The sequence below is a fragment of the Mauremys reevesii genome, linkage group 7 (assembly GCF_016161935.1).
Source record: "Mauremys reevesii isolate NIE-2019 linkage group 7, ASM1616193v1, whole genome shotgun sequence".
In the NCBI taxonomy this organism is placed as follows: domain Eukaryota; kingdom Metazoa; phylum Chordata; order Testudines; family Geoemydidae; genus Mauremys; species Mauremys reevesii.
The window spans coordinates 6,729,241-6,756,503 of record NC_052629.1 but is presented as its reverse complement, the minus strand read 5'-3'; the positions used below and the strand labels follow the sequence as shown (position 1 = coordinate 6,756,503).

At 48.1% G+C, this 27,263-nt stretch overlaps 1 protein-coding gene across 10 annotated transcripts in view; it reads right to left on the bottom strand.

The window, feature by feature from the left end:
* Positions 1 to 27,263, bottom strand: part of SORCS3 (sortilin related VPS10 domain containing receptor 3) — a 522,792-nt gene that overhangs the window by 101,608 nt on the left and 393,921 nt on the right. For all 10 annotated transcript variants that reach the window (XM_039481980.1, XM_039481984.1, XM_039481985.1 and 7 more), the window contains 2 exons: positions 26,681 to 26,745; positions 10,053 to 10,171 (listed from right to left, as the gene is read on the bottom strand). In XM_039481980.1, the coding sequence (XP_039337914.1) occupies positions 10,053 to 10,171; positions 26,681 to 26,745 (184 nt within the window). The remainder of the gene's footprint in view (positions 1 to 10,052; positions 10,172 to 26,680; positions 26,746 to 27,263) is intronic.

Below are 27,263 nucleotides of genomic sequence, written 5' to 3'. Positions count from 1 at the left end.
TGCTGGCCCATCACACATCATGCTCACTTGATAGCCTCTATCAGAAATGGATGACGACTGGCAGGCTTTCAAGCAAGTAAACAGAATAATGCAATAATTACTATGGAATCCAATCAGCTCTGAATTTTCTGTGGTGTGAAAAGAACATCGCTCAACTCCTGCACCCGAATGCTACATTGAAGGAAATGGTTTCTCAACTCCCACCTGCCCCCACATTTTTTTTTTTTTTAAGCGTAAGGCAGAAGAAACTTTGCTTAACCAAAAATTACACAGGCCATTTGACAGGAGCAAAGGGACTGGGGAAAAAATGCAGCTGCCTTTGTTTTTAATATAGAGGCCTGGTAGTCAGGTCCCAGTATCCAAAGTTTCACTATGATCCAAGCAGCCAGGAGTGGCCCTCAAAGACTACAGATCCCAGCATACAGTGCTCTAATTTGTTCTCAACAGCCTTGTTACTGGGAAATGTAGTCTTTAGTAGCCACTCCTCTTTGTGGTCACAAGTGGTGTTTTAGAACAACATGAGGTCCATAGCGCCAAGCTGACTTGTAATCACTGTCCTAGAGAGGGTCTATCCTCTTCCTGATGCTCAGATAATTTGAAGAAATGTGAAGGAACACACCCCATGCTAGTAGCCAAGCAGTGGTTGGAGCTGGGCATAGCACAGGCAAAGAAGCTGTTTCCTGAGCTTGGGGCATGTAAGAAGCTGGAGGACTAGATGCTTCTACACTGCCAACCTGCAGCCACCGCAGACCTGCGATCCATCCCCTATAAATCCTGTGAGGGGATGAAGCACCACAGGAAGTGCCAACCACAGAAAATCTGATTGACAGCATCCCCAAAAAACTCTGATTGGCCCCAGCACACTATTTAAGCATGGAGGGAGTTCCAGGAAGCTAGCTGGGCAACCTGGAAGTACTTGGCCTGTTACTGCAACAGACCCTGCACTTGTTCCCTGTTCTTTGGCTCCAATTTTTCTGACTTGACTCTGCTTTGACCCTTGGCTTGACCCCTGATCCCTGACTTGGGCTTGAACCCCTGGCTTGACTCCTGCTTTGAGCACTAGGGCTGACTCCTGGTCTTATCTGCTAACCTAGGCCTCCCCCATCCCAGTCATGACAGGGCAGCCCCACTATTCTATACTCTGGCTTCCCCTCTGCACAGATCATGGAGCTGAATGGTTCATGACAATGGGGAAGGGACGTGTCTAGCAGAAAAGCGAGACTGAAGTGACCAACAGATGGTGTGTTCGGAAGGACAGAGAATCTAGTACAGGCATTGGCCAGTGGGCTAAGCAGGAGATCCTCAAAGGTATTTAGGATTTCACTGGGAGTTAGGCAATGAAATAGCTTTGAGGATTTGTGTCTAAGGTACTATTCCTCTGACTAAACATAAAACAAAACTACTACTTTACCAGCCAAAATGGGGTAGTTTCCTATGCCCCAACTTTTTCATCTTTCCTTTTTCTTCGGTGCAGTGAACGGGGACAACTACTATATTATAAAACTAAACTCCCAGCTTCCTTCTGTCAGTCATTCTTTGGATAGTGGTTTAGAATGAGGCACTAGACACCTGTTTACCGAGAATTATTGCCTTCAATGGATCCCCTTGCTTTCTGATCACAGGAAGCCAGCTCTTCCCTGTAATGAAACTACACTATAATGAGAGGGCAGAAGCCCATAGTTCAGAAGCAGTGGGAGAATGCCGCAGCATTCTCTGAATTATATTTGGGAATTTAGCATAGTAGGATCATGCCATATTAAGCCTACAGGCTGCTATGTTGACTGCTTTAGTAGGGAATTGTGTTTTCATGGTATGTAGGCATCTATATATGATATACGTTCTCTATGTATCTATCTAGGATTTTAAGGCCCGGCTTGACAAAGCCCTGGCTGGGATGATTTAGTTGGGGTTGGTCCTGCTTTGAGTAGGGGGTTGGACTAGATGACCTCCTGAGGTCTCTTCCAACCCTAATCTTCTATGAGTCCATAGTGTAGACACATAAAGGTTTAATGCTGCTAGGTTCTGAGCACTCTCCTAATGAAGTCAGCAGTCAGTCAGGTAACTGAAGTTAGCACACAGTCACATTACCGAAGATGCTGTCCTCTCTGCTTTGAAGAAAATATACTGTGGTAGCTCAGATACAGCTATGCAGTATAGAGAGGTAAAATACTTGACTTTTTTAATGACAACTCGTGTAGTAAACGTGCACACAATTACACCTAAGACATCAAACCGACAGCACAGGCAGCGTTACATCTGGAAACCGTGCAATTTCCCTGCACAGAAACTGACTTGAAATGCACACGATTGTACACATTAAATCTCCTTTTGAAGGATTTTCAGAGGAAACATTTTTCAGTCTGCCAAGTACTTTATATCTCCTGCTGAAAATGCAGTTGATGTCGCAGACAACATGTCAAGGGAGGAGTGGGGAGGGGAGAAAGAGAGAAATAAAAGAAACTATGGAATAAAAAGCCCCCTAGAAACAAAATAAAAGACCAAAAAAAAGAAAAAGTTAATCAATTTTTACCAACAGCTGTTGAGCTTTGAGTTCCAAATTCAATAATATTTACCGTGGTAGAAATGAAACAGTGCCAGGAATGGGGGAAGTAGACGTGTCAGCAAATAGGAAAGCACCTAACTACACATTGCTCCTATTCCTTTATGGCACTGCCTTACAAAGGGTTTTAACTAGCATGTAGGATGCACTCTCTCTCGTCTCTAGGATTCTTGTCCCCCCTATCAGGGCTTCGTTTTGTATTTTAAATGGGTGTAGCAGAAGATCAGCTCCAGCAGTAAAACAGGTGTAATCATGCTCATCATTTAAAAGTCTTCATCCAATTAGTTTCACAATCAGTTTTTAATAATTTCTTCAATAGAAATCTCAAGGACCAGGCCTGATAAGTCAAAGAGAACACCATTGTCCCACCAAGCCGCTCTCTCTGCCATTGATTGCGAAGATAAAAATCAATCTCACCTAAGGAGAGAGAAGTTAAAAATAAATTGTGCAGATTGATTTCTGTTAAGAAGTTCTGTCTCCCAGTTAAAAAAAAATGGAGGAAAAAAGATATCTATTAGAACATGGTGTATTTAACTTCCATTGAAACAGAGAGAATGATCCAAGCTAGGGAAACCAAAAGTTTAACTCCCCGCCCCATCTAGTTTCATTGCTGTGAGATTTCGTGGTTAAAAAAAAATCCCTCTCTCCCCGAGGTGGAAGGCTAGTCCTGTTTGTCTTCAAGTGAATTTGTTGCTTGTTGAAGTTGTTACATTGACAGTCCTAGAAAAGGGCATTAAGTAGCCACATAACAGGTGCAGCCTGTGCCAATTGTACTGTGGGATCAACATCTGCTCGCCTGGTAACACTGGCTTAGATTCAGAAAAGCATGCCTATTCAGGAGAGCATTAAGCACGTGCTTAACTTGAAGCACACGCTCAAGTCCTGTTGAAGTCATGTGATGAAGTGCTTTCCTGAATTGAAGTCAGAGCCTGTAAGACACACAATGATATTAATAGGCCATTTTTATTAGTTATTTTTGAGATGTTAAATTTATAGAGCTAGTTGGGAAATGATCATTTTCCCCTCATGAAAAAGTTTCAATGTGCATTCTTTTTGTTTTTGTTGAAAGAGTGTTCACAGTTTTTAGGTTTCAGAGTAGCAGCTGTGTTAGTCTGTATCCGCAAAAAGAACAGGAGTCCTTGTGGCACCTTAGAGACTAACAAAGTTATTTGAGCATAAGCTTTTGTGGGCTACAGCCCACTTCATCGGATGCATAGCATTTTTTAGGCTTTCATTGTACACCTGACAAACAAAAATGTTTTGGTTTTCAATAGAAACCCCCAAATTTTGGACAAAAATTGGAATTTTTCACTAAAATTTCCATTTTGTCAAACAAGCCCTTTTCCAGTGAAAAAACATTTCAACTGAAAGTTTGTGACCAGCTCTATTAATTTAATTCCTATGCTGGTAGTCATTAAAAAGCCAATATTTATGCCAGAAGGAGCTATCAGAAGTCCCACCGTGCATGAGCCACATTCATTTGGGGGCAGGCATCATTCCATGGAATTTCAGCTGTGGAATTTCTAGGGTTAAACGCTCTCACTGATACCAACGGAAGTAACTCCATGTACGTCAATGGAACTGCAATGGTCTAAAACTATTTGAAGTGAGTCAGGCCTTTTGCATGCAAAATAAGTTCAGGTCTCAAAGCACTTCACAATCCTTTTTAACGGATTTATGCTTACAGTGCCTCAGAGAGAGACAAAGTGACCTTCACAAGGTGACACAGGAAGTATGGGCAGGGATGGTGTCCCTACCCTGTTTGCCATAATATGGGAATGGACATCAAGTGATCCATCCCCTGTCGATTACCTGTTCTGTTCATTCTCCCTGAAGCACCTGGCATTGGCCACTCTCAGAAGACTTAGATACTGGGTTAGGTGGACCTTTGGTCTGACCCAGCATAGCTGTTCTTATGTGGCAGAGCAGAGAAATGAATCCAGGTCTCTCAAGACAGTACCTTGGGATAGCTCAGTGGTTTGAGTATTGGCCTTCTAAACCCCGGGTTGCAAATTCAATCCTTGAGGGGGCCATTTAGGGATCTGGAGCCCCCAAAATAGCTGGGGATTAGTCCTGCTTTGAGCAGGGGGTTGGACTAGATGACCTCCTGAAGTCCCTTCCAACCCTGATATTCTATGAAATCCATAGGACCCTGACCACCATCCTTCTAGACAAGTGACTGGTGGTGCAGACAGGGGAGGAGAATTTTGCCCTAAATTTCTCACATTCTGTCCAGAATCCAGTCCTCTAGAACATCAGTTGACAGAGCAGTTTGCTCTCACAGCACGGTACCTCCAGGTTGCTAATGACAAAGTGACTGCTCCCTGCTCACACACGATAATACCACAGACACGGTCTGAATCAGGAAGAATGCTAGCCATAGTCAAATTGCCCCCCTGCCCTTAACATCTGTGTCTTAAGTCCCTTATCATCATCATCTGCAACAAGAGCAGGCAATACAGCCGCGGTTCTCAAGTCACACTGCTGTCACAGCAACAGCGATTGATTGGAGGGAGTCGCTGACCCGGCAGGTGAACACAGGTGCTCAGAGCAGCCACTGATCAGAGAATCACTTGCTTTGGGGGAAACCAGAGTCGAGAGAGAAAAGCCCAGTTGTAAAGGTGCCCAGGAAACTGAATAACAAATGGAATACAACAGGAGGTGGCCAGATATGAGGAGGAATGGCAAGAGAGAGACAGAGTGATAGATATTAACAACGATTAACTAGGCAGTGTCTGTGCTCTTTGGGGCTAACCACACAACTCTCATTAGAATTACATCCTACGTGCCCCTGAGCAGCTGAATAAATATGCCATATGGGCTGCAGGGGGAGAGGGAGTCTATGGTCCAGCTCTTTAAAAAGGCTGAGATAATGATTATTTATTATTCCCCATCATGTGTCCCTTTGGTTAATGGTGCAGGGAGCTTCCAATTTTAAGTGGAAATGAAGCGGATCCTGAGGCAAATAGCAATCCCCACCCAACAAGGATTGAGGCAGGAGGGTCGCTACCACATTCAGATCCAAGTTCTTCCCGCAGTGGAGGATGTTCAGCTCCAAAGGGCTGGTTTGGTCCACTGGAGAGAACGGCCATCAGCCACGAAGTTCAAATCAGGAACCAAGCTTCCCCAAGGTTCAGAGAGGGTTGGATCTGGGGATTTGGTACGGATTCAGCTCTAGTTTCTAATCCAGAAAAACACCCACCAATTTCCTTACCCTGCTGCCGTGTAGAACCCTGTCTAAACCAGAGTTCAGACCATGTTAGCCTGCATTGTGTGTGGGGCTATCCAACCCACACCACGCCCTACCATCCTAAAACGACCCAATTAGAATGCAATTGTCTCGCCCCATCTCTGTCCTTCAACACTCACGGATTATAGTTGGTTCAAAGAGAAAGGCCAAGTTCTGGTCCAAAGTTCTAAATAGCCCCGCCCTCCCTCCGGACCCCTGCAGATATTGATAGATGTGGGAGCACAGGGGTATTAACTAGATGATGAGCTAAACTAGCAGAACATCTGATATGCTAGGAGAACATCATCAAGGACAGGGGCAGCTCTAGCTTTTTTGCCGCCCCAAGCATGGCAGTCGGGCAGCTTTCGGCGGCTTGCCTGCCTGCAGGCAATCCCCAGTCCTCTGGCTTCAGCGTACCTGCTGCCGAATTGCCGCCGAATCCTCAGGACCGGCGGACCTCCCGCAGGCAAGCCGCCAAAGGCTGCCTGACTGCTGTCATCGCAGGGACCGGCAGGGTGCCCCCCACAGCTTGCCGCTACAGGCACGTGCTTGGAGCACTGGTGCCTGGAGCCGCCGCTGATCAAGGAAAACTAGAATCTTCATGCTACACATCCCAGAGCACTTTATTATTATTGTTTTTATAGCTGGTAGGTAATTTTTCAATGAGGGTTTTGGGGGGGAGGGAGAAGAGGGGGCAAAAATGCCTCTTCAGCAAAGTGGAAATTGTCAAGAGAAAAATCTCCATTTTAAAGTATTTTCGGGCTTTACTGAAAAAAACCCAAATGTTTCCGTTTTTGAAAACTTTGGTTCTTGACCACCTGAAAAAGTCTCTGAAAAATTGAGAGGAAAATGAATACCGTAGCTACCTTCAAAATGTTTCCCTGGAAAGAAAACACATTTCCAACCAGCTCTGTAATGTGGAAATCCCCAGAGATCTAGGCACCAAGCACAGGTATAACAAAAAGACTGTCCCTGCCTAAGAGAGTTTACAATGTAAGCTTTACCCAGGAGAATAGAGCAACAGCTCAAGTAATTAACAGCAATCCAAATCTGATGGGCAGCTGTGGATCATCTCCAAGGCTGGATTCAGAAAGTGAAACCATTTTGGTCACATGTAGACACAGGCAGGATGGACAGTGCACTACAGCTACAGAGAAAACTATAGGCATTCTCTGCTTGATGAAAATGTAGTGGAAAAAATGACACTGATTTTAATGGAGACAGTGCAGCTGAATGACTCACAGACCCCCTTGAAAGTAGTTATTCAAAAGCATGTTAAAATAATATATTTTGTGGTTATTTTTGCAAATGGCTTTTTTTTTTCCCCAAAGGGCAATTTTTAGATGACGTTAGCAGCAATACAATACGAACCCAGTTCCGGCTTTGGCAACAGCACAGTAAACTCCTTAATTTAAATGAGATTCAACAGGTGTAACTGGGGGTGGGATTTTGTCTTAAGTATATAACTTATGCATTATTGTCCAAGCTCAGATATGACTATGCTAGGCACCTTAGAAATAACAAATCAATCTGATAGCTATTCAATGTGTGATGAGTTTAATTCATAGAATCATAGGACTGGAAGGGACCTCAAGAGGTCATCTAGCCCAGTCCCCTGCACTCATGGTAGGACTAAGTATTATCTAGTATTATCATTCATATGACTGACAACTGGGATGTGGCCACTCCTTCTTTAATTGAGTCAATCATAATATATGTTTACTGTGTCCTCTCTTATTCATCTTCTTGCCACATTAAACAATCCCCATCATTTCAATCTCTCTTCATATTAAAATTTTCCAAACCTCTAATCATTCTCATTCACCCTTGCCTGCAACTCTTCTAATTCTGCAATATCTTTTTAAGGTGGTCACTACCGCATGCAGCATTCCAGAGGAGGGCAAGCCACTCATCATATTTTCCATATTATGCACCCTGACATCTTGTTAGCTTTGTTTGGAGGTAAACACACAGCTTTACTACTCCTGCTGAGGATCTGACCTCGCTAGCCTAATGATGAACTCAGTTACACTGGATATCTAGATAGATCAGGGGTTCTCAAACTGGGGGTTGGGACCTCTCAGGGGGTCACAAGGTTATTACATGGGGGGTCGTGAGCAGTCAACCTCCACCCCAAACCCCCGCTTTGTCTCTAGCTTTATACTGATGTTAAATATATAAAAAAGTGTTTTTATTTTATGGGGGGGAAGGGTCGCATGCAGAGGCTCGCTATGTGAAAGGGGTCACCAGTACAGAAGTTTGAGAACCACTGAGACAGACGTATACACCAGCTGACAACTATATCTATATCTCCTGATCCATTCTGGGGATGGAGTGAGATCAGAATCAAAGCCTGTGCACATATCTCTAATGCAGCTGTTAAACCTCAACATGTTCTTACATGGTAATTTGTAAGTTATTTAAGGTTCAAAATAATATAAAAAAAATCTGCCAATTAAGTCTAAATGAAATGCAGAGCGAAGTACGTTTAAGACACCTCATTTAAAGTGTTGCCAAATATTTTTACTTGGAGTAATTAGTGACTATTAATTTGAGCCCCAAGCGCTCCATTTCCAGTGGTTGCCAATTTAAGGCAGACAAATGCTCACGCCACTCAGGGTTCCCCATCACCCATACAAACAGTTCAACATCCCATGCCCTGTTCTAGTGCCGTTGAGTGCTAGGGAATGAAGAACGCTTATCAGATGTGCTGTAAGCCATAAAGGGACACAAGAGCCTGGGAACGCTCTAGGCTGCTGAGATAAAAAGCCCGTTTAATGCAGGCTCTCTCAGAGGTCTGGTGTGCAGTAGATGTTTACCAAAAGATGTATGGGTGTCTCCAATTGCAGATACATCGGTTACTAAGATTTGCTAGTATATTTTCTAGAGGCAGAAGTGCTAATTACATCAAAGGAGCTCTACCCCGCCCCCGGCACTGAGCTAGTGATCTCCCCAGTTAAACAATCACTTGGAAAAGCTAATTTTTTTCAATAGAAGAAGCGATTTTGCATAATTTTAAAGAAAACAAAAGAACAAAAAGCCCACCCGCTCTGCAAAAAGAGAGCTTTTGAAGGGCCAAGCCTGTTTCTTTGTTATCCTACTCCCATCCCCCGAACCGAAACATCAGCTTCATCTCTGTCAAGACTTGCTTGGATCATCTGGGTCCATCCCCCACCAAATCATTTCTCTGCCATTGCAGGGCTCTCGGGCACTGGTGCACCTGGGTACCTCCTGTTCTCTGCTTGTGGCACATGATAGTTTAGCCTCCCAAGGGCTGTAGTACTGTGGTCTAATTCTGGTTGGTGGCATGGGTGTGGGAGTGGCTGCGTGGCGATGAAGGCCTGTGTTATACTGGAGATCAGCCAGATGATCTGGTCGTCCCTTTTGGCTTTGAACTCTGTGGCTCTAACACCACCACCATCCTCAAGGTCTTCATTGCTCAATCCTCTCCCATTCACAAAAACCTGGATCCCGGTCTCCACCTGGATGAAACTTCCTCTGCAGCTGCTCTCTCATAGGGTGGCCATTCTCTCACCCCCTCCCCCTTGGTTTGTCCCCAAGGGACATGCTGGGGAGCAGTTGGGCTGTGCCATCCAGCCCCTCGCCTTCTTAGGCAGTCTCCTCCTTCAGGTTCTCCCCTCCCCATCCACAGAGTGGTCATCCACCCCCCACCTCTCCCAACCTTCTTTCCCTTTGATTCAGCCTTATATCTCCCTCTCTTCCCAAATCCCCCTGCCTTCTTCTCTAGTCACTTTGCCTTCCAAGCTGATCTCCTGTCTGACCCATTAGCTTTCTGCCTCCTTGTTTGTCTGTCAAGCCTGGATCAACTCTTCTATTTGCCTCAATGGCCACTCACTCAACATTGTCTTCACCGGACAATGCTTCTCTGCTCTCTCTATCAAGGCCACGGTTTGCTAACAGGTGCTCCGTGGCATTTTCCAGACAATCATAACAACAGTCTGCACCTCCACAATGCCTTCCATTTGGGGAATTACAATCTGCCATGTAAGGTGGGTAAGAATCATCATATCAGATAAGGAAGCTAAAGCACTGAGAGATCAATCAACTTACCCAAGGCCATGCAATAAATCTGTGGCAGTTAGGTATTGTTCCCAGACCTTCTGACTTCCAGTCCCATGCCTTACCTCTAAACTATCCTTCCTCCCTCCGGGAAGAAGAAAACATGCTGTATAGCGCAGGATCTACCTCGCCCCAGCCTGCTATGCCACACACTCACTCCCCTCAGATATTGTGTCAATGTACCTGAATAAAGACATATTCATCCTGGACAACAAGTGAGTTGGTGTCGATGGAGCGCAAAAACGGTCCACTTCTGGTAGTCTCCGAGCACTCCTGGATCCGACAGGTTATATAATGGGCGTCTGTAATAGGAACATAGGCACACATGAGAAATTCCTGCCCAGGAGCTCATGGTCCAAAAACTTAAGCAGCTCAAAAGAAGGGCACAGAATGGAAATGTCAGCCTGGGCTACAGTATCCTGGAAGTTAAAGTTAAATGTGTTTGCCATCCTCATGCTTCAGGGCATCAGATGATCACCTGATTAGGTCAGGAAGGAATTCCACCCCCCTGTGTAAATCACTGCATCCACTTCTATCCAGGGTCTAAACTCTGGGTACGCCTTATAAACACATCAAAAATTCATTAGGCCCCCAAGGCATAGAAAAAGATTTCTCACCCACCCAGACTTCCCTCCTATCCACTACATACGCCTTTTCAAATTCACTCATAACCTCTCCCCAAATCATCCAAGCCCTGGGGAGATAGATGAGCCTTGCAGCATACCCTGAATGTCAGCAGATCTGGCCTGTGATGGCCGAGGAAGGAAATCAGTTCCAGGGTCTAGCCTCTCATATGAAATGCGCTGCCACCTTCTGTTCAACCCAGGAAGTCATTAGCTCAAGCCTCTTGGCTGACCCCAGCTTTTGTGGTGTCCCACAGAGAGAGAGAAAAAACCAGCTGCCAATCCATATCGGGTTTGGTCATGACAAATCTTACAACTTCCTCCAGAAGTTAATCGACAGCTAGCGCAGATCACAGAGCTCAGGCAAAACATGCTCTTGGCACGAAGCACCGTGGTATTCTACACCAGCTGGAGTGTCCAAGGAGTTTTAAGACACAGCCCCTTTTGCACTGACTGCAGGGGTCTAATGCCAAGAGGACAAAGACATGGGAAACTATAGGACAAAACAAAAGGCTGCAATACTTTTTTGGCAAGGACACCTGATACAAAGCGCTACCTGGAATCCGGGAGTGGCTGTGGATCTAAGAAGACCCTCATGCTGCTGAATCCAAGGAGATCAATTCATTAAGTCCTTTGGGTGACTGTGTCCAAAGAACAAATGTAATTATGATTTGGGAAGTGCTGATGATTCATTTAGTGCTGTAGAGTACATGCATACAGAGACAGTCCTTCCCCAGAGAGCTTACACTCTAGAGGACATAACAATAGATGCAAAGAAATTAGTTGTTTTAGATAAAGGCCCCAAATCTATATTCCCCCCCACATTCCTCAACACATACTTTCACTTCTGTGTACCTCACTGAGTACTCAATTTATCTCTATTGACTTCAATAGAACTATCCTGATTTAAACTAGTCAGGATCTGTTCAGAGTCTTTAAGAGGCAGCTCTAGGAGAAGGTGGTGTGGCCTATCACACCAGGACTGGAACATCATTCCATGACTTGGGGGCTGCTTCTGAGAAGGTCTGGGAGCAGGAGGAGGATATGAATAAGTATTTCAGGGAAGGACCCAGCGTAGTAGGTAGATTAATAAACAGGCACTGCGGTGCAGAGAGAATCCAATAGAGACTCACCCACGATGTAGGCAAGTCAGTATGGAGCCACACAGGGCATGGTAGTTATGGACTAGAGTCTTAAACTTGATGCAAGCGGAACTGGGTCAATCAATTAAGAGAAGGCAATGATGTGGTCTGGTCAATGGCACTCTGCCTACTTTCTATTACCTCAATACTTTTCATAGACATTAAGCCTCCCAACACCCTCATGATGTGGGTAAGTATATTACATCAGTGTGTCACATGGGGAAACTGAGGCCCGGTCCAAGGTTGCACAGCAGGTCAAGCAGCAGAACTGGAAATATATGGCAAGAGGCCACAGTCCCTTCCTCGACAGCAAGGCTTCAAAAGGAAAGCTCTTCATAAGCCACCTGTTTTGTCCTAGGGATGCTGTGGAGAACTAAGTTGATGGCCCCTAGTCATTGGTATTCAGGCACAGGCCAGCCAGTGCAATGGAAAAGGAAAAAAGAAATCAGGTAATGATTAATGCTGTAGTAAACCTTCCAGGCCACACAAGCCATTACTCTGATCCCTTGACAGCTCTGCTCTCGCCCCTGAAGATCACATTTACCAGCTTGCTAAGCTTGGGAGGGGAAAGAAAGGAACGTGAGGTCAAACAAGAAGGGTTTTCATCTTGGACCCAGGAACTGTATCCACATTCCAAGATCTAAATGCTTGCTCAAGACAGCGGAAAATGCTGATGTGCAGAGATGCTCAAAAAAGCACCATGACTTTGTTGATTGAGGCGTTCAGCAATCCAGAGCACGTGAGGAAAACACAAACTTGCTAACCTTTCATTGGAGCTGCTGCTGGGAATGGGCCTGCCCGTCAATAGGCTCAGACCAATGACTCCCCTGAGAGCTGGCTGCATTAATGCAGCACCATGGTTCTCTCACCGATGTGCCACCTGTAACACAGGACTGCACTGCAAAGTGAGTTGGAAAAAGTCATCACAATTTTGACCAAAGGAGACATGGAACTCAACAGGCAATTGAAACAAAATGGCTGCATCAGGATATGAGCCAGATGGAGTTTAGCCTTCTCAGGGTACTGCTATAGGTTGTTGTGCTTTTAGCTATTAGTTATGTGCTATTGTGTTATTATGTATAGTCTAAAAGAGAAATTGCGGCTGGGACAGAATGAGATTCTTCATCTGCGGAAGCATGTGGTTGAGAGGAAGGGTGGTCTCACGTTGAAGTCACTAGACTGGGAGATGGGTGGGGTTTCTTCAAGACTCTGACACAAGGGTACAGAGAAGGGCAACACACGTGATTAGGGGTATGGAACAACTTCCATATGAGGAGAGATTAAAAAGACTGGGACTGTTAGAAGAGAGATAGTTAAAGGAGGGCTACAAAATCATGAACAGTGTGGAGAAAGTAAAAGTGCGATTAGGGAAGTGTTATTTACCCCTTCACATAACCACAAGAACCAGGGGTCACCCGATGAAATTAATAGGCAGCAGGTTTAAAACAAACATAAGGAAGTACTTCTTCACACAACACAACCTGTGGAAACTCTTGCAATGGGATATCGTGAAGGCCAAAAGTATAACTTGGTTAAAAAAAAAACTAGATAAGTTCATGGAGGATAGATCCATCAATGGCTATTAGCAAAGATGGCCATGGATGCAACCCCGTGCCCCCAGTGTCCCTAAACATCCACCTGCCAGAAGCTGGGACTGGACGACAGGGGATGGAGCACTCAAAATTGCCCTGTTCTGTTCATTCCCTCTGAAGCATCTGGCACCGGCCACTGTCAGAAGACAGGATACTGGGCTAGATGGACCATTGGTCTGACCCAATATGGTTGTTCTTAACTTTGTGTCACTTTGGGTAATTCACTTAACCTCTTTTTGCTTCCATTTCTCAACATATACAAAAGTGGCCAAGCAGGGAGAGAGATGAGGCTGAATTCTTTAGTATGCTTTGAGATCCTTGCCTAGAAAGTGTCCTAGAAAGGCACAGTGTTATTTATGTCATGTGTGTCTAAATGGGCATGTATTGAATAGGACAGAATTTGATTATACACAGCGTCCTTGTACTCGGAGCAGCACAGAGGGTTTTACAAAGCAAAAATTGCACCAGCCATGTAAGTAAACTTGCCAGTCATGCAGCCAGCCAGCGGTGCTGGAACTAGGGGTGCTGCTATGCCCCCCTGGCTTGACGTAGTAATAACAAACACCAAATACATGGTTTCCATCATCAGCACCCCCACAATAAAAATTAAATTTCAGCATCCCTGCACCCCGCCAGAGACCAAACTGGGAACGCTGGCCTTTACACTGCTTTATAAAAATCCCAGTTGAGGGACAAAATGAAAACAGCACTGGGAGGACACCTGCCATGACGGCACATTTCTTCTAGACAGAGGACGTTTTCTGTGCCCTTGAGTTTCAAGTACTTGTAGACTTCTCTACAAAAAGCAAGGACACTTAAAATGGGAGAAAACAGAGAGTTTCCAAGAAGTGAGGTGAACAAGATGCCATGGGTTTGGTTCAAACCACGTGAAGCCACTTCACAGCCCTTGAGATTCATTTGGAAAGTCCAGCTGGCTAGAACCCAAAATGGCAAAGGGGAAGCTCATATAAAACCATCACATTGGGTTAAGCTCCAAGTATTGCACAGAGGATCTTTTGGCCCTGAAAGCCTGCTGCCAGCCTCGGAGTCTGGGCCTCTCCAGAGCCAGCAAAAGGTTTTGCTCTGTGTTTTGATGGAAGATTCTCGGGACCCCACTGATGTTTCTATTAAACTTAACTAATTGTGTTTCCATACTCAAGCCCAAGACTGGCCAGGTTTTGCAAAGTTCCAGGTTCTATAGTGCAGGTCTACTTAGGGTGACCAGACAGCAAGTGTGAAAAATCAGCACAGGGGGTGAGGGGTAATAGGAGCCTATATAAGAAAAAGCCCCCAAAAATCAGGACACCTGGTCACCCTAGCTCTACTGAAAGCCTCTGGCAGGAAGGAAAGGAGTCCCTGGGAAATGAAAAGGAGATTATGATGCAGTGTTGCCTACAAAAGATGAGAAATGGGCCCTGGAGGTAGCAGAGACTCCTCTAGTAGAGGTTCATTCTGGCCAGCGTCACTGCAGACTTCAGAGTAAGAGGCTCTAGCATGGGTTTTGGGCAGAGGTACTGAGAATTTCAAGGTGGCTGAGACTACAATGCGGGTTCTGAGCAGTTGTACCGGGAACTTAAGTGCAATGGAAAATGCACTGTTAGTTCTGGGCAGTGCCTCTGATAAATAGAGGGTAACAGAAACTACCCCACTCACTCCAATCCCAGCACTGAGAACTTCACAGTAATAAAGCATGCAGCAATACATCTCCACTCCAGCAATGTGCACTTCCTCCCATGTAGATCTGGAAAACTAGCTCTAGTGACATTACGAGCTCCTTGCATGATATACCTATCTCATAGAACTGGAAGGGACCCTGCAAGGTCATTGAGTCCAGCCCCCTGCCTTCACTAGCAGGACCAAATACTAATGTCACCCCAGATCCCTAAGTGGCCCCCTCAAGGGCTGAACTCACAACCCTGGGTTTAGTAGGCCCATGCTCAAACCACTGAGCTATCCCTACTCTCTCTTTTGGTCATGTGCTTGTTTCTGGGTTTACCACAGGAGCCTCTACTCTACTCCCCATGGCCACTTCACCCACTCTTAGTAGACTCCTTACTCCAGGGCCGGATCTCAGGGCTTACTCTCCTGCTGGACTTCCTTTGTCTCCTTGATGACCTACGTAATCCCAGGGAGTGACTGCAGCCCCCTTTCAGCTTTCTGTCTCCTGGCTTTATAGCCCTTCCCCAGCTGGGCTTCATTCTGAATGAACCCTGGCCCTCCCACTCACAGGTGATGCCTGGTAATCTAATTGGCCTCTCAGGCCCTTACTAACTCTAGCAGGGCTGGAGTAGGGTGCACACCCCAGCACACACCCTCCTGCTCACGACTGTCCCCCATGTGGGCATGGATGCCTTCCGCCCTGGAGTTGCTGGAGCTGGGCTTTCTCCAGGCTACCCAGCCTGAGCAACAGTCAGCCCTTTTCTTCCATACCATCCTGGTTCTTCTCCCCCAGGAACTCTTGATCCTCTGCAGCTGCTCACAAGCCCAGTTCTGCAGCTACTTAGCATCTCCTGAATTCTTTTTGCTTGCTCCAGCAAATCCCACAGCATCCTTTCCATGGGGTGGTGTGTTCCTGTAGGGGACTATTTCATTTCTGTGCTTGTCCCTGTTTCTGTCTGGTTCTTCTGCCTCCTAATCTTTTAACTCTGTGCAACCCCCTACCAAGTGTGTGGATTCAATGTCTGCAACGTTCATGGTCACCACTACCACTTCTACTTTGCCTGCCTCCTGCATACTCCAGATACAGGACACACACTTTTTCTACAGCACTGGGGCACACACCTTCCCCTTTGCTACCCAACAATTTCACAAGAGAGCAGTGTCTTTTTATACGGCCAGCTTCTCAACACCCAGAACAAACCCACACCCTTGCCTCGTCAGTAGACTATGCTTCTGCATCCTTCTATCTAGCCCCAGCTCTCCCAGGATAGCCTTCTCCTCACAGTTCATATAAGGGTATGCTCTTCTTATGTGCCCTTGTCGACCACAGGCAAAACATACCCTCGGTTGTGCCTCTGGTCTCCTGGACCCTGTATACCTTTTCCTTTCCTGCTTCCTCTGACCCCTGGTGGTTTCCTTTCTCATGATCTCTATGAGCTACCTCTGTTGTCTCACCAAGATCACCAGCTGCCTTCTCAGCTCAGCTTGCTCCTCTGTCTGCCTTGGCTGGGTCTCCAAACATTGCTAGAGGACTGCCTCCAGAGCCCTTGGAGCTCCCAAGGGAACTCAGGTAACCATGTCTGCCCCTCCATATGCCAGCTTGGGAGTATAGACCTGAAGGGTTCCACATACTCTGGTTCCATTTTCTTACCTGAACAAACCTATCTTCCCTTTGTGTCAGGGGGGAGAGAGAGTCTTCCCGCATTTCCCTGCCAATTGTAACAGGGTCCCTGCTCTCTGCATGTGTCTTTTTTCTGGTAACTTGCCTGTTTCTGGGTTTACCACAGAAGCCTACTCTACTCCCCATGGCTACTTCACTCTTGCTAGACTCCTTACTCCAGTCTCCCCCTGGACTTCCTCTTTGTCCCCAACAACTACCCTCATCCCCAGGGAACCTCCTTCTCCTGAAGCCCTCTTCTTGCTTTCAGCCATCTGGCTTTATAGTGTTGGCCCAGGCCTTCCTAGCTGGGCTTCACTCTTAATGAACCTGGCCCTCCCTCCTGTGATTGATGCCAGGTAACCTAATTGGCCTCTCCGGCCCTCGTTAACCCTATCAGGGCTGGTGTGCAGTGCACGCCTCAACACAGGTGGATAAAAACAACCTTCTAAGATACATATAGTGTTACGTCACCCACAGATGGCAACATCCCAGCATGCATGGCACGACTCTCTGCAGATCTTTTCTGCACCGAGCACGGGAAGAGAAATGGGAATGCGTCTAGGGTGGTATTTTTAGAAGGCCTTTGCCACAGTACATTCACCCACACAGTCGGTTGGATATTCCTATCCCCACACACACTGTGTTATTTGCTGATGGTAAGTCACAAAACAGAAGGAGGGGGGGACTCAAGTGTTGACATGACAACCAGCTTTCTGCCTACTGGGAAATGTGTCATTTTGAGTATATTACACTAGTAATCAAATTTATACAAAGAAGGGCACCTGCTTAACGTTCACAGAAAGGCAGAGTTTTTTCCCCCTCTGCCTATGTTCCATTTTGTTTCTTATTTAGTTTTATTTAACGCAATGAAGTGCATGAAATAAAACAAATCTCCAAACCTGACAGACTCTGGATACAATAATGAGCTTGTCTCCCTTCCTGAGGCAGACATTCTATCCCATGGTCTGACAGGAAATGAAAAGATACTTTACTAAATATTGAGGATTAAACATGACTGGCTATACTAAGAAATAGCCCCATTCAAGCAGGAGGTTAAATGATGGCATTCACTGCAATAAGGCGGGAAACAGATATTTCACAATGCCAAAGGATCAGATTAAAGACACACCTGAACCAAAAGCTCAGATCTGAACATGCGCAGACTTTGGGGAAGTCCAGAATCCAAGAACTCCAAGGCCAGAAGGGACCATTATAATGGTGTAGGCTAACCTCCTGCCTACCACAAGCCAAAGAGTCCGGGAGCAGGATTCCAACCTGGGTATCCCACCTAGCAGGGCAAAGCATGAACCACTAAGCTGTTGGGCAAAAGGAGGAGTCTGGAGCTATCTGAGAATGGTTTTGACTCTCTGATCTGTGCGTTTGGGGCCTGGCACATGCCTGCTTTGCTCACCCCTCTATTTCTGGGGATATTTGCAGACTGGGCTCACCTCTGTATCAGAAAGCGCATGAAATGTAAATACAGTGGGACAGGGTTGGTGGAAGGTCAAACTGTAAACCTGGGGGTAAAAGGGCTTCCAGCAGCTTGAGGGCTCAGCAAGTCCCATCTCTTGTCCCACCTCTCCAAACTGACTCCATGTTTCTAGAAGGCCTGTCCATGCAACTGGTTCTCAACCCTCTCCTCAAGGCAAGCTTGGGAGGCTCTGGGAGCAAGCCAGGAGGAAGGCAATCAGATCTCACACTGGCAGTGCAGGCATCCCCTTAGTCTCTGCTGCTGTGGTTTGGATTGAAGCTTATCTCTGGCCATTAATTTTAAACTAGGTTAATAAACAGGCTTGTTCGAGGGCTGCGACAAGAGCCAGAAAGGACAGTTGAGACACTGAACCCTTTCTTGTCCTGTGCTCTTGCTGCTCATGCAGAGTTGGCCATACGGTCTGGCCATGTAGACGTGTGGACTCACCCCAGCGGCGCCTCCTGCTGGTTATCCTGGGAATTAGCTCAATGCAGCCCAGAGCACCCTCTGCAGGCCGGTGATCTGCCTTACTACTACTGGCCCCCGTGTCCCTCCCAGGATGCCGGTGCCCTTTTGACTGGGTCTCCCCCTCCCCAGGGGAACCTCCACCCACTATCCCCACCTTGCCTCAGTATCAGGCTACTGCCAGTCTTCATCTAGCCCCACACCCAGGGGCAGACTACAGCATCAGCCTACTCATCACTGGCAAGGTTGGGTTTGGACCTGCTGCCTTAGCCTACCCCTGGGCTGCCCTCTGCAACCCCCAGTACCCCTTGGCCTTCTGCTAGGCTGCAGCTTGGGGCTTTCCAGGCCGGAGCTCCCCAGTCTTTCCCCAGCCCTGCTCCACCCAGGTACTCTATTTCAGCTCCCTGCAGCCAGGCCCTTCTCCCTCTACAGGCAGAGGGAGACTGTTTGTGCCCGGCTTCCCTGGCCTTTTTATACAGGCCAGCTGTGGCCTGATTAGGGTGTGGCCCAGCTGCGGCCGCTTCCCCAATCAGCCCAGCTTTTAGAGCTGCAGTTTTTAAGCCCTTCTTGCCCCAGCCACAGCCCTCTCCTAGGCTATTTTAAGCCCTTCAGGGCAGGAGCAGGGGACCACCCTGCTACAGGCCAGATGGATGAACACCCACTCGGGTCCCGACAGGGCAAGATCATCAGCTGGGGTAAATCAGCATTGTTCTCAATGGAGAAATGCTGATTTACACCCACTGAGGATCTAGCCTACTGATTACACAGCTTGCAAATCCCATCAAGGCTGAGGCCCTGAGAAAGGCTGGAGGTAGGAAATACACAAATCTCAGGAGATTTCCAGTCCAGTTTTGCAAAGCCAAGAGGCTAGGAGATATTTGGATATACACACAGGTGCTTGTGCCCAAACGATATTACAGAACTTTTAAAGATTCAGCCGTCATTAGTTGTGATGTGCTTGTGTTAACAGGAGGTTAGCTCCTGGGGTCTGGTTTGGTTACGTCGTTGCTCTAGGGGACACATCTCATTACAAATGGAACACAAGAACTACAGCTGCAAATAACATTGCAAAAAAATGTTTCACGCAGCCCCAACTGGAAGACTGAGCCAATCAAGGATTTGGGCTGTCTTAAAATGTAGGTGGACTTTATAATGCACCACAGTGCTACCATCTCAGCTCATTTGTGTGTGAAGCAACGTGGACACCTAGTGGCTTGGAGGGATTGCAACAGCCTTGCATTTTCTATTTTCATTATCTTGTGAAAAAATTATCCTACTAACTTTCCCTATTTAGGATTCCAGAGCACTCATCCACCTTATGGGTACAGGATAGCAGGACTCCTTGTAAATGCCTGCTAATCATATGTAGCATCTTACAATGGAGGATCTCAAAGTACTTTACAGACATTAATTAACATGGCTTCAAAACACACTTGGGAAGTGGGTATGTTTTCACCCCATTTGACAGAAGTGAAGCGATTTCCCCTGAGCCAGTGGCAGAGCTAGGAAAGGAGTCCTGCCTCACTGCTCCTTGCGCTAATAGCCTAGAAGATGCTTAGAGGCTTGCAAGAGAAATAAACAAGAAGAGAGAAATTGGAGATCTTTCTCCAGTAGGTGGGTCCCCCTCTGACGGGAGGGATGATCAATTGAACCTGTCAATGCCCAGAAAGCTGAAAAGGTCAGACCCACATGGCAGGTGAACATCAGTCATGAGAGATACTTGACATCAAGGCTCCTAATGACTTCCACTGCAAACCAAAAGTAAAAGGGAAGAGAAGATTAAGTCTTGCCCTTGCGAGAATAGGAAGCGAGAAAGAAAGCAGAGTCCTTCTCAGAAGACCCCAGAGTTCCCCCCGGTAGCTTTAGTTAGATGTCCTGAAGGCTCTGTTCAGAGACTTTTGTGAACCCAGTTTATCCCCAGTCCTGACACATTTTGGAAAAGCCCCATCAGCACCTTACTGTCTGCATCTACCTTAGGCCCCAACCCGTGCCAGTCACTGTCTGCACCTTACTGGAAGGCAGCAGACTTGCTGCACTAAAGAAGATATTACCAGTCCATAGCCAGCCCACCAGAAAGGAGAGCCCACAGGGGCAGCACTGAATAGTCTGTGTGGGGCCTACAAAGTGCCACCATGCACTGTACTCCTGCAACTGGTTAGAAACCCTCATGCTATTGGTCCCTGCTTTTTGGAATGTAGGCAATGCACCCACAATACATTTCCCCAGCAGGGCCCCATTGGCTCAGCAGGGCCATTGCCAGAATAATGGGCCAGATCCTGCAAAGAAGCACCAGGAGCTGGACCCCCTCTCTCTTTATGCCTCTATTCGGGGATAACTAGCATCCCAATGGAGATCTGAGTCCCTGCTCCCTCTGAGACCAAGCACTTCCTGAGGGAAGAGAGGGGCCTGGGGAGGTCAAGGATATGGCCCTCCCTAGGGGACAGAAGGCTTAGCTGGACACAGAGGGACGTATACTGCATCCTCTTCAAGGCTGGTGCAGCAGACCTGCCATTGTGATATTGGCCTTTTTTGCAACAGCATCATTGTTACAGGGTTCTCACTCCCTGCTAGTGCCCTGCCTCGTGTCTAGGTCTGAAACCGTAGCTCTCGCTGCATCGAGTGCCCCTGGCTGCCTATTGATTGCTCTGTGATAGTCTTTCTTCTAGCCACTTGGCCTCCAACCAGGCCACCATTTAGTCCCACTGGACAAGCTGTCCGTATGCAATCTCAGGAAATCTTCAGTTCCAACTCCAGGTCCTGTGCCACCTTGCCAGTGGCTGCTAAGGGAACCCAGCCCCACCAGCGACTCCAGGTTCAACCCCAGGAACCCTATGGCTAGCAACCTAGGTCTGCTCAGTCTCGACCCTCTTGCTGTTTCCCTGAGCTCCTGCCTACCACACCCCTCTATCCCCTTGCCTATTTCTGGGTTTTACCCCGGGAGCATCCTCTGCTCCCTGTGGCTACTTCACCCCTCTCAGCCTCTTGTAAGACTCCCTAGCTCAGGGAAGGACCCCAGGGCCCACTCTTCCCTTTGCTTTCCTCTTTGTCCCCGGCCAACGCTCTTTATCTCTAGGGCAGTGGTCCCCAACCTTTTCGTCTGGCAGCTGCCAGACGAAGGACCGTGGCGGCGGTCGAGCATCCGCTGAAACACCGCCGAGTTTCGGCGGCGACGCCTCTCGATGACGTCACTTGTCAGTGGCAAGCGGTGTCATCCAGAGGCGTTGCCGCCGAAATGCTGCTGAAACTCGGTGGCATTTCAGTGGATGCTCGACCGCCGGCCAGGACACGGGCGCCATGGCGCCCGCGGGCACTGCGTTGGGGACCCCTGCTCTAGGGATTGACTGCAGACCCACTCCCTGCAGCCTCTTCCTGCTCTCACTTCCTGGCTTATTCTCCTACCCCAATTCTTCCCCCAGCTGGGCTTCATTAGCACCGCAATGGGTTACCTAGGGAGGTGGTGGAATCCCCTTCCTTAGAGGTTTTTAAGGTCAGGCTTGACAAAGCCCTGGCTGGGATCATCTAGTTGGGGTTTGTCCTGCTTTGAGCAGGGGGTTGGACTAGATGACCTCCTGAGGTCCCTTCCAACCCTGATATTCTAGGATTCTGTGACCTCCTTTCCAGCAGCGCTGCCGTCCAGCCACTTATTCCCCATTTTGTAGCTGTGCATTTGATTCTTCCTTCCTGTGTGTTGTACTTTGCACGTGTCTTTATTGAATTCAATCTTGCTGACCAATTCTCCAGTTTGCCAAGGCCGCTCTGAATTCTAATCCTGTCTCCAAAGTGCTAACAAACCCCGCCCAATTTAATGTAATTGGCAAATTTCATACACATACTCTCCACTCCATTAACCAAGCCATGAATGAAAATACCGAATAGCGCTGGACTCAGGACAGACCCCTGCAAGATCCCAGTAAATACATCCCCCCAGTTTAACAGCAAACCATTGACAACTACTCTCTGAGCAGGGTCTTTCAACCACGTCTGCACCCACCTCACAGTAATTTCATCTAGACCACATTTTCCTAGTTTGCTTATGAGAATGTCATGTGGGACTATGTTAAAAGCCTGAGTAAAATCAAGATATATCACGTCCACTTCTTCCCCCTACCCACTAGACCAGTAGCTGTGCCAAAGAAGAAAATTAGGATGCTTTGGCACGATTTGTTCTTGACCGTTCCATGTTGGCTCTTATTTATAATCCTATTATCCCGGAGGTGCTTCCAAATGGATTGTTTAATCATTTGTTCCAGTATCTTTCCTGGTACAAAGTTAGACGGGCTGGTCTATAATTCCCTGGGTCCTCTTTGTTCCCCCATTTTTAAGGATAGGTTCTATGTTTGCCCTTCCCCAGTTCTCTGCGACCTCACCCGTCCTCCATGAGTTCTCAAAGATAATTGCTAATGGTTCTGAGATTGCTTCAGCTTATTCCACACCTACCCTAGCATGAATTTCATCAGGCCCTGATTTCATCAAGGAGTCTGTCTAGCAGAACGGGGGTGCTCTACACAGAAGTACAGCAAGGAGATCTCACCAAAACTCATCCCCACACCCTGCTTAAGCTTCTTGGGGCAGGGACTGCCTTTTCAGTCTGTATTTGTACAGCACCTGGCACAAAGAGATCCTGATCCAGGACTTGGATGCCTGGGTACTATGGTAATACACATAACATCTCCTATGGGTTTGTCTCTCAGAAAAGGATCCCTGAGCCACTCTGCATCTACAAGAAGCTACACAATGGCCTCCACAGAGGAAGCGTTCTTGCCCGGTGCTCTAGAGGTGGAAAGACTTGGAGTCAACCAGCCCCATCATTCACAGAACCTCAGGAACATTTACAGAGACTGGCCGATCCCTGTCTCACAGGTCTGACACTTTACACCAGGGGTGGGCAAACTATGGCTCGCGGGCCACATCCATCCCGCAGGACTGTCCTGCCCAGCCCCCGAGCTCCTGGCCTGGGAAGCTAGCCCCCGGCCCCTCCCCTGATGTCCCCACTCCCCCGCAGCCTCAGCTCGCTCACTGTGCCGCTGGCGCAATGCTCCTGGCGGCAGGGCTGTGAGCTCCTGGGGCAGCACAGCTGCAGAGCCTGGCCTGACCTGGTGCGCTGTGCTGCACGGTGGTGGCAGAGTGGCCCGGCTCCAGCTAGGGGGCGCGGCTGTAGCGCTGCCAGCCACCGGTGCTCCAGACAGCGCGGTAAGGGGGCAGGGAGCAGAGGGGGTTGGATAGCGGGAAGGGGAGTTCGGGGTGGTGGTAAGGGGGCGGGGGTGTGGGTGGTGGTCGGGGGAGAAATGGGGTTGAATGGGGGCAGGGGTTCCGGGGGGCAGTCAGGAAGGATCAGGAGTTGGATGGGGCGGTGGGAGGCAGTCAGGGGCAGGGGTTCCGGGGGTGGTCAGGGGACAGGGAGAAGGGGCCGTTGGATGGGTCAGGGGCTCTGAGGGGACTGTCAGGAGGGGTTGGATGGGGCGGCGAGGGTCTGGGGGCAGTCAGGGGACAGGGAGCAGGTGTGTGTGGATGGGGCAGGGTCCCAGAGGGGCTGTCAGGAAACGCGGGGGGGAGCTTGGATGGGGCAGGAGTCCGGGGGGGGGGGACAGACAGGAGGTGGAGGCCGGGCCACGACCCCCGCCCTTAACTGGCCCTCCATACAATTTACGAAACCCGATGCAGCCCTCAGGCCAAAAAGTTTGCCCGCCTCTGCTTTGCATAGACAAGAGAGACAAAAGGCAGGAGGGGAAAGAGCAGGAAGATGTCTTCACCCAGGTCACACAGCAGATCAGTGGCAGAAACACAGACAGACCCTATCTCTCTCATCTCCATCATAACACCGTCCTCAGCAGACGTCCCGGGCCTCATTTCCATGGGTAGAATGCAGGAGATCTTAGCCACGTTCCTAGAACCACTCCCGTCCGCATTACACATTTAACCAGGCTGTAGCTGGGTCAGGACACAACTCTATTTTCACTCACTCAGTTATAGCTCTAGCATCGGATCGGCACCTAGTGCAAATCGGTGTAGCTCCACCGTCTTCACAGACGGGAACACTGGGATCACCTAACCTGCCTTCTGCATCCGGCTGGATAGGGAATTTCACCCAGCCATTCCCGGATAAGTGGAGCTAAGCCAGCTCACGCCAACAGAGGCTCTGCCATGTAGTCTAGATGGGGATTTGTATGGTTTCCCTGGAGTGCCGTTGCTGGGAAGCCAATGGCTATTAAACACACAAGCCAATATTAAAAATCACACTTATCGCAACACATCTGCCCTTGTAATGGGCTCTGCTGGGGGAGAACGCAGCTTTGGATAGTCTCACGCACCATCCCCCACGGGGACCCACGAGAAGAACGCCCATCATAACCCATTATCTCCTGATAACACCTGCAGTCCTTGGGGACTGCTGTTTGCCACGGCCCCGTTTTGCTGGCTCTGCTGTTCAAGCCTGTCTCTCTGGAGAGTCTTCAGCACCATCGACTGCCAAGCTCAAAATGCTGAATTGCTACATTACAAATAAAGCAAGCATGCAAGACCTGGAGGAAGAGCACAGTCTACAACCCAACGCAACAGAGACACGAGGACACCTACCTCCCCAACACGCAGTGTCCAAATAGCTGGGTGAGCAAGCTTAGAGTGAGTTTGAATCCAGGCTCCATCAGCAGTTTGATTCCCCCCCAATACACACACTTCTATCTGTGTGTGCAATAGACAATGCACAAAAGAGATAACCTGTCTGCTTCGCCAGCCTGCTGCCCCAGTTTACTGTATTGTTGATGTGGAGCTTTTATTGCCTGGAGATTTATTCAGAAGGGGATGGTACCGATCTCCCTGCTGAAGGGCAGAGCGACGCCACCGGAAGGTCTCAGAAGAAGTGGCGCTTTAAGGAAATCACAGTGGATTTAAACAGCATGAGGCCCGTAGCATAGCACATTCAAACATAACAGGGTCTGCATCCAACAAAATGTAACCCCTGCTCCCCCGGCAAAAAAACCTGCCCAAATCGACCACTTCCAGAGGAACCCTCTCTGAGTGGACCTCAGGGGCTGAATTCCGCATCCACCTCCCTGCGGTAATTGCTGTAAAAGGTGTGTGCTGTCCCCACGTGCCCCCTTGTGGCCTGGGGCACCGCTGGTATGTCCATCTTCATTTCCCCGGTTGAGGTGTCAGTAAGTTGACTGTAAAAGTATCTGGACCAGCGGAAGCCAAAACCAAACTAACAAAAAGTTTGTCCCCTTTAGCAAAGTGTCGGGAACGGAGCAACGTAACAAGAGTTCATGAAGCCCCACTCAGGACTCTGATTCAGGGATCCCAGATTTAACCTCCACAAACAAAGTCTCAAAGCATGGTCAGGCTAGTCTCTGGAGCCTGGGATCACCCATTACAGCCTACACAGTGTCTGGTCCTCAGTCCAGCTTCCTGCTCCAGTTTAAACATGCCAGCCCTAGGGCACCGCATGGAGCCTCTTTGATTGATTACACCCAAACTGTTTCACTTGTGAACTCCTGGCTGTCCCTAAAAGGGGTAATACACTCCTTCCTATACAGTCTGCATTTCTAATCCCCCACCACACACACACTGCCAAAGGGACACGGCATTCTACTGTTGCATAGCATTGCACTGAGCTGTTAAGCAGCTGCCAAGCTCCACCCCAGAGGTAGTTGCATTGCAGCACTGTGATTCCTGTACATGATTTGGGAGATCCTTACAAAAGAAAAATGCTATGGAAATGGAACCTTACTTGTTTGCAAAACATCCTATCCACCTGGTTAGCAATTAATTACTCATGAATCCAGTCCACTCCAGAAGTAGCAGGCTGCATTTCAATGACAGGGTAAGTGATTATTGTTTTCCTATTTAAGTCAGAGTGCCAGCACTGCACCTGCTGAGTCTGGGAAGGAAGTGCCCACCACCGTGTGCTGCACAAACAGGAAAGATCCACTGTGTGTGTGTGTGTTTGGGCAGGGGGAGGGAGGAAGGTTCCTTTGTGAATTTATACGGGGATCCAATTCTCAAAGACAAGTAGGATTATAAGCAATTTGTAACATGTTGTTATCCCATTATGAGCCAGATTTACCAACACAGTCCAGCTGCTTTGTGCCACTCTGCAGATGCAAAGAAGCTATCCAGCATGATGCCGGTGAATTTTCCCTTATGTTATTCATGTAACGTAATTGATAATGACACTTATTATCAGCAGAGGGCTCAAACACTCACGTCCATCAGCTGTCCGGGCTTCCATGTGCACAAGGTCAAGCTCCTTATCCAAACCCGTTACGGACCTGGGGAAGAGAAGGAAAGAGAAGGCGACCAGTGAGATTAAAAGCTGTGACCACATGTGGAGAGGGCGGGTAATGCCAAGGCAGCTGCCATCGCCCCATTATAACAGGCCACCTTGGAGAACAAGTAGATTGAACACATGAAGACTCCACATACCAGCAAGCTGCAGTAACCATGTTGGGTCTGTCTGCACAGGAGTTGGAAGGCATAGTTCTCGGATTAAGGAGACCCACCCGCACTAGCTCCGCCTGAGCGACTCCACTAAAAACAGAAGTGTAACAGCGATGGCACAAGTGTTGGGAGGAACTAGCTGTCCTGAGTATGATCCCATCAAGACTCTGGGCACGTACTCAGGTGGCTAGCCCTGCCCGCTGCTCGCACCACCATAGCTACACGCCTGGTTTTAGCACACTCGCTCGATCTCCTTGAGCTGGAAATGACACCAGCCAGCTCCAAGGTAGACATTCTCTCAGAGTCTGAGAAAAGGGTGATAATCTCTCATCCTTTGGAGTGTGGGCTG